The sequence below is a fragment of the Limanda limanda genome, chromosome 7 (assembly GCF_963576545.1).
Source record: "Limanda limanda chromosome 7, fLimLim1.1, whole genome shotgun sequence".
NCBI lineage: Eukaryota > Metazoa > Chordata > Actinopteri > Pleuronectiformes > Pleuronectidae > Limanda > Limanda limanda.
Genome location: NC_083642.1, coordinates 4,394,675 through 4,402,579, shown reverse-complemented (window position 1 = coordinate 4,402,579; position 7,905 = coordinate 4,394,675). Strand labels below are relative to the sequence as shown.

Below are 7,905 nucleotides of genomic sequence, written 5' to 3'. Positions count from 1 at the left end.
ATCCTTTGACTCATCAGCTGATTTAAATGGCGCCGAAAACATTTGAGAGCAGCGGTGATTTCTTTTTTAAATTTAACCATATTTAAACGTTTCATTATGTCAGTGACCCTAAGTGGAATTTAATGTTTCCTGCTGAGGAATATGAATACTTTCAAACACTTCAGTCAAATCACGTCTGCCCTCAGCTGCCAGAAGAGATTTTAAACCTGGTTAATCTTAAAAAAAAACAACAGAGACAGTTAAAATGATAATAAAAAAATAAGGAACATCAGCTTCTTCCAGTTAAATTAACACTTGTAGCATCTTTTAGCTTCGCTGTGTAAAGGATGGAGTGTTTTCCACTGTTCCTGCATCACTGTCTTTATTGCTTTTGCACATTTTTTAAAATCTGGATGAATTACACCCATCGTTACTCAACTCTCTTTTCGGATAGTGTCACGTGTTTACGAACATATCAACGTCCATTTCTGGGAAGTGTTTATTGCCTCAGATTTAAAGAAGAACCTCCAGTTCACGAGGAGGCCGGGGAAACAGCAACAGGGAGAATATTTAAGTTTTTCATTTTCATCGTTTCTTTTTATTGCCCTAAATCGACTGAAAACAGGACAGTGACTGTGATTGTTATACATGTCAAATTGCCGTGTCAGTGTAAGTTATTGCCATGAAAACAAAAGTAACTCTGCATTCATTAGTTGGAAGTTCTTCTAGCACTGGTACCGTACATTGTTCCTCTTTAAAAAACTAAGTCCCTCGGACTCTCTACAGTTTTCATGCATATAAACATTTTCTTTGAAGATCAGCAGCATCTTACAAGGTCAATGGATGTTCATATTGTTAAATTATAAACAGTTAAAATAAATACATGATAAATCAACAAATAATTCTGTCTTCAATAAATACACAAAATGAGATCAATAAATAAATAATACAAAATAAATAGATAAATAGGTAGATAAATAAAGTATTTACATGATAAATAGATGGGATGCATTTAGAACCGTGGGCGGAGCTTTGAGCGACATAGAAAAGGGACAAACAGAACGATTCACTTTGTAACTGAGGGCGCGTGAGTCCATACCTTCACTCTGAGGTAACACTGGCGGTGGCCGAGCACCTGGAACACTGGCTGCACATTGCTTGGTTAAGACGGATGATGCACCATGAAGGCAGCAGAGTTTATACAAGCCACCACGGTGGAGGAAGATCAACCAGAGTTTCCATTGCTATAGACGAATCACCCGCGCATGGCACTTAAAAACAACACATCATTTGGTCTGGCTCTCAGAGTTTAGCTTTTTGTTCTGCACGTCAGGGTGAGACTATGAATCTGATTGGATGTGGTGTGATCACCTGTTCAACAGGCCTGTTAAATGTTTTAACATCACGGCTATCGGAGGATTCGACTGAACGACCTTTGGCCTGTTATCATCATCTCGTCGAGCTTATTGAAATTAGCTTATTTCTTTTTGTTTTGTTTTAAATACCCACAGTTACAAAGATTCCTTTTGATCAACAAGGGATAATAAGCACAAAAAAATAAAATTTAGAAAAATCAAATACAAAAATAACATCCGTTGAATTAAAACATTGGTGTGGAAAAAAGGGTTTTTTGTCGTTTAACCTTTTAAAATGATCTCCCCTTTTTTTTTGCAAATACTGTCATAGTTCACATTTTCATAAAAAGTTCATGTTGGCAGTTGCAAAAGAATTCAATTCTTAGCAAATAAAAAGCAGCATAAAAATACAAGAGGTCATTTTGTCTCTAAAAAACAAAAGAACACTGTTAGTCCTTTTTTATGTTGTTTTTTTGTCTTTTTCTCATTACTATTTGCTATAAAATATCAGGAATCTAAATATTATTACTATTGATATCAATATCATTATAGTCATTGATAAAAATTCACATGCCAGGCCTCATATATAATTGTGTGTAAGTGTGTGTGTTTGTGTGTGTACTTGTACTTCTGTCCTTGTGGGGACCATCCTCTTGTACCCTATAGGTCAGGACATTCTGGTTCCCATTAATGCAAAGGGACATGTCAGGGTTTACTGGGACATTTCAGGTTAGATTTGGGATTAGGCTTAAGATTTGGGATTAGGCATTTAGCTGTGATAATTAAGATTAGCATCAGGGGTTATAGCATTATGTAAGTAAGTGTCCTCATAACGATTAAAGTACAAGTATGTGTAAGTGTATATGCATACATGTCTGCGTGAGTGTGTGTGTGTGTGTGTGTGCGTGTGTGTGTGTGTGTCCATGAGCACGCGTCCATGCGAGCACATGTTGAGTCATTGTGTACAACTATCATCTACAGTCTCTATTTGGGGGAAGGTTGTTGATTGTATGTTTCTGTGGACGATTAGCTACTGTGCAGGGAAAAAAATCCAGCATCTTTTTGAAATTGTCTTTGCCATAATCATTAGAGTTTCTTCACGTAATCTCAGTGAAAATATTGCTTTCTAAAAAAAGGGAAGAAAAAAGGCATGGAGGGCAGAGTGAACAGGGTTATTGGTGGTTGAACCGACAACAACGTGGGGTTCCAAAAATTTTAGCTTCTTTCCTCGGGGGGGGGGGGGGGGGGGGGGTTAGATTTCTGATCCAGAGTCGTCCTCGTCTGCAGAGCCCTTGAAGCAAGCCGACTCGTAGTGCTTGTTCAGGTAGGACTTGAGAGCGAAGGTCTTATTGCAGCGCTTGCATCTGTAGTGCTTGAAGGCAGAGTGTGTTTGCATGTGGGCGCGGAGGTTTGAACGGTCGGCAAAGGCTTTGCCACAGTGGGCGCAGGCAAAGGGCTTCTCCCCCGTGTGTGAGCGCATGTGACCTTGCAGGAGCCACGGCCGGCTGAACGCTTTGCTGCACACGTCGCATTTGTGCTTGAGGTCGTGGGTGAGGATGTGCATGGCCAACGCCGGCATGGACACGTAGACTTTGTTGCAGGTGGGACACTTGCGGGCCATCTTGCTGTCCAGGCTGCGGTGCGTCTGCTTGTGTCTGCTGAGGTTGGAGGAGGTGGCGTACGTCTTGCCGCACTCGTTGCAGGAATGGCGCGCCGTGCCGGGGACCCCCTCCGGAGCGCCGGCGTTGGCGCTGCTGCTCCTGGAGCCCCCCCCGCGGCTCTCGGTGTCGCCCTTTCGCCTCGAGCGCCCGTCGGAGATGAAAAAGGCATCCATGGTGTAACCCTCGGACAGGGCCTCCGATTCACCACTGTAGAAGCCGCTGGCGGTCATGCCAGACTGGGGGCTGTCGGGCTGCTTCAGGTCCGGGTCGCAGTACTCCCCCCCGCTGCTCGGCGGCGTGTACAGGGGGTCGGACACCGGCGACGCCAACTTGTGCTCCATCTTCTTCTCCCCCTGGTATACAGATGGCGTGATGTAATCCTGGATGTAGCCTGGGTGGGAAAAAAGAGACACGCAAACACAGTTGGCCAGGGGTTGTGATGGATAAGGACACAGTGACACTCTGGTGATTACATGATCATCGTGTTGGATGATTGCCCTTCGTAAAATGGGGAAAGAGCGAGTGGAAGCTCAGAGATAATTGCGTTTTTTCCTCCCGGAGCTCACAGGTCGTACACACAACAGTGCGGTGATGCAGGGAAACGTGATGTGATTCAGCTGCAATTAGGACGGTTGCAATTTTACAGTGAGGATGAGCGGGAGGTAACAGCTCATCAGGGAAGAGAAGTGAGTGGATGCATATTAAATAAAGTCGTCTCATTGATCAGACGTCCTCTCCTCTGTGGCCGGGGCCGAGCTCCATGTTTACTTATTGAACACCGGCTCAACGATTACATCAAGTCTCAACAGCAAAACACAAACAAGACCTTATGTCATCCGGTGTTTTATTGTGACAAGGATTTTAAATTGACTTAAATGTGTGTTCTCAAACCGAAACACCTCAGAACAGGTCGATTTGAAAGCTTTCTCTATCAATTACTGTTTTGATTTTCCCTGCAAACGGTTAAATAGTTTGGTTTTTGCACCGATTCAACTTGTTACATCCTCTCAGACTCGGTGCTTCGTCTTTTAAAAAGTGCTGCAACACAAAAGGCACCATGAGAGATTTAAATGTCACCAACTGTACGGAGCATGATTTCAGAGAGATGTATTTTCATTGGCATCGCTCACGTCTTTCCTTCCTCTCTGAGGCAGCTCGGTGCCAGAGGAGCTAAAAGGCTCGCTGGCAGCTAAACGCATCCAAACACAACTCAATACACTGAATACTCTGATCCTGCGACTCTCAGGAGCTGAATAAATACTAAATGCATTTACCTCCAGGTTGGATTTTGTAGAGGTTGGAACATAGCGAGTATAAAATGTGGTCGCATTCCTTTTCGGAGAGTAATAGTGCATGACAGCAGAAAAAAAGCCATTCCTAAGCATCGTGTGCAGCAAGCGGTGGAAATTGGGTATTGACGTGTTTTTAATGAAATTCAAAGTTTTGAACTAATCAATAGGCCATCATCTGTAAAATAGTGCAGCTGCTGGAACAGCCGAGCGCAGGAGGAGATCAAGTAGCTGCGACACACAATAATAGTTTATTGAGCACGGTGCGCTCGAGGGCCGATAATGTGCGACATGGCATCGTGCACATTGTCTGTGAAGAGGGTCACCTGCCCAGCGCGGCTGAAGAGCCTTCAAGGAACAGGCCATTAAGAAATCAGCTGAAGTGCTCTCCTCCTCCAGCGTCTGCGGTCCCGAGGGTCTCTGTTCACACAGCCACTCTGTCAAAGACACACGGCCGTGACACCCGGGGTCCGGGAACCACCGAGCCTGTGCACACATTGTGATGCTGCACTGCATGGGTGCACTGTTTTCAACCACACAGATGGTGAGTGTGTGTCCGAGAAGGAAAGAAAGAGAGAGAGAGACGGAGCAATGCTCTCTTTTTAAAAAAAAATGATAGAAATATCACTTGTTTTTCTTTTTAAACCTAAATTCTTCCATTTGCGATTTAATTTCGCGATTTAAACAACCTAGCTCTTGTTATTTTGTAAGCACCTGTTTCACAGTCACTCGCGGAAACAGCCAGATAACCTTTTTATTTTCCAGAGTTCTTTTTTTTATATTTTTTTAATCTCCACTAAGCAGAGTTGTTTACTGTGTTTCAATTACCCAAGGTCAGACATGGAGCTCATCATTCGGGGACTCTGGCTCTATCAGCTCTTTCCAGCTCATAGACTCGTTTCTCTAATGCAAAGCAAGCATGTAATTAATGGAGCCTCTCAGCCACCCCTCTTTGTTGTTCAACAGACACTCAAGTCAAATGTCTCCACAATGGGGGGAAAGAAAATCTCCTGGCACGGCAGAAGTGCTGATGTGAGGTATTTCAGCCTCGCAGGGAATTCTTTCATTTTTTCGCTTCCTCTTTTTCTTTTTTTTGGGGAATCAGCACCGAAAACAGATTCTTTTGTTTCGGATTTAAACGCCTTTTGTCAACATCAGTGTCGTGTCTTATCGCGCTTTTTCCTCATTTCTTAATATAACGCTTATTTTCCGTGGTGTTGAACAATAGACTCTGGAACAATAGAGAGTGACAATAACTATACTAATGGATTCTGTAATAATGATGTGATTATTGTGCAGCAGGAAACTAAAAGAGCAATCATCATCACAAACTGCAGAACATGCAGAGCAAATGCATAAAAACGTCTTTATCACATTTTTTGGAGTCTTTCCTCAGCAGGTTGCTTGGAATTGAACACTTTCCATTTTAAGTTTATTAAAATAACAAGTTGAATGTTTGTTAAATCCTCTGATCCCATGTAAAATATCAGTGAAGCTTGATATCGACGCGGCTGAATAACAGGTGGGCATCGTCACAACGTGGAGCTGCGGACCGCCAAGCCTCCGTGAGAACATCCTGACGAATCACAACAAAGACACATATGGCCTCTCGCAACGTGGCCACAAAATGGAAGCGGCGAGCTCAAAGCCGAGCGTGAAAGTGAAGGTCGCCTCTCTGCACCGACCGGGGGGGGGATTAGCGCGGCCCGGGCCCGAGCGGTGACCACAGTGCAGCTATGTGCCTTTCTTCGTGTTTACTGTACAGCCTCCGTCACGTGACCCGGCCTCTTTGCTGCCCCAAGCATTTTTTGTCTTCCTTTTTCCTCCTTCCCTTCGCCTCCCCCCCCCCCCCCCCACAGCCCGGCTCCCCGCCTCCCTTCCGGCCGTACTGTACAGCGTGTTGATGTCTCTAGTGGCGGCGATAGGCCTGCGCGGCTGAAACTCTAACCCCTGCTAGTTTTCAAATGCCCGGAAGGAAGAGAAAGATGTAGCGGAGCGATGGGGGTGGGGAGGCTGTGCCTGCTCCACTTGGATGTGGAGGGGGGGGGCCGGGGAGGATCGGACCGTGATGGGAACCCAAGGACAATAACAGCTAAGGACAAATGTATCATCCGATACTCATCTCTCATTTTCATGAATTTTTTAGTGCACATGATGACCAGATACAGTCGCTGTGTGCGTGTTCCGCCACCACAGGGTTGGTGCAGTCACACACACACACACACACAACTGGAGCTTCTCCTGATTACACACACGTTTTGTTCCCTATTTACATAAGCTAATCCGTGGCTGTGACCTGAATTGTGTCTGTCCTTCGCTGGAGTCAAAAAACAAAAGTCTGGGGGCACAGGGATGGGGGTGGGGTGCCTCCGGAGAGGGGATTAATCGGGATACTGATGCAAAAATCAGCCCGGCTGCATGTAACATCTCACGTTAATATATAACACACTCTACGAGGAGCAGGAGAAACGCTGAGTTAACGCAAAAGCAGAAGAGGGAGCCATCTGTGCTAAGTGTGGAAATGTGAGAGAGGCTGAAATCAGCAGCGGAGAATCTCTATGTGGAGCCGGGCAGACAAGTGGAGGCATGTTAACTCACCATTCTCACTGAGGCGAACACCGAGGCTGGTCACCGAGTCTGTGATGGAGCGTGCAAAAGTGAAGGAGTCGTCCAGGTGGTGGTGATGATGGTTGGAGGTGGCCACATTGGACGAAGAGAAATCATCAAGCTTGATTTTCTTCACCAAAAATGAGCGGGGCATGTTTCAATGGATAAAAACACAGAGCTGAGAAAAAAAATGCATGAGAGAAAATATGGAAGCCCTCGGAGGAAGCACGCGAGCGGAGCCGGCCGGAAGGATAATCCGTGAGCGAGGGATGTGAGGACGGGGCGGCCAAAAACATAAGATAAGAAAGAAAATGGAAACCGGTGGAGAACAAGGCTGACGGCGATGCTGTGTGATACTCTCTGGCTCCCCCAGCTTCCCCAGGAAAAATAAAAAAAAAATAAAAAATAAAAGCGATCCTGTTCAGCACTGGATAGCTCCTGTGATGCAGCAGGCTTCAGGGACCAGTGAGGAAGAGAAGAGATGGAGACAGACAGGGAGAGGAGGGAGAGAGAGAGAGACTGTCAGACTAGCTGAGATCAGCAATCACGCCAGCCTTTATATGGGGCACGGGCAGCGGAAGATCAGGTGGTGCTGCGAAATGGAGCTGCTTAGCTTTAATCCATCAAATGTCCCCGGGGACACACATCAAATTACTACTGAACCGTCTGTGCATTCGCACACAGACAGAGGAGAAAGAACACAGCCAGACCCCCACTGCCCCCCCCCCCACCCCCACCCAACTGCCCCCACTGCTGCTCCCCTCCTCTCCTCTCCTCTCCCCTCCCCTCTTTCACCCCGCTTATGCTCCATGCTCGGAGGAGGAGTAAAAGAGGAGGGCAGACAATGGAGATGTGGATGAGAGCGCACTCAGTGTCCTGTCCCCCATTGTTTTCAGATGGAGTGGCACAGTTCATGTTTGCCTCCCTCATGTCCTCACCTCCAGCGGCCTCAGGTCTCTGCGTCCCGGGGACACGCCACTCTGAGGACACGTGGACAGGACCTGTGTCCTGGAG

General features: G+C 46.1%; 1 protein-coding gene across 1 annotated transcript; it reads right to left on the bottom strand.

Moving 5' to 3' along the window:
* Window positions 1-2,586: 2,586 nt before the first annotated feature.
* On the bottom strand, window positions 2,587-7,045 carry scrt2 (scratch family zinc finger 2). Its single transcript, XM_061074104.1, has 2 exons — window positions 6,883-7,045; window positions 2,587-3,386 (listed from the first exon to the last, which is right to left on the bottom strand). The coding sequence occupies exons 1-2, from the start codon at window positions 7,043-7,045 to the stop codon at window positions 2,587-2,589; spliced, it is 963 nt and encodes a 320-aa protein (XP_060930087.1).
* Window positions 7,046-7,905: the final 860 nt, after the last annotated feature.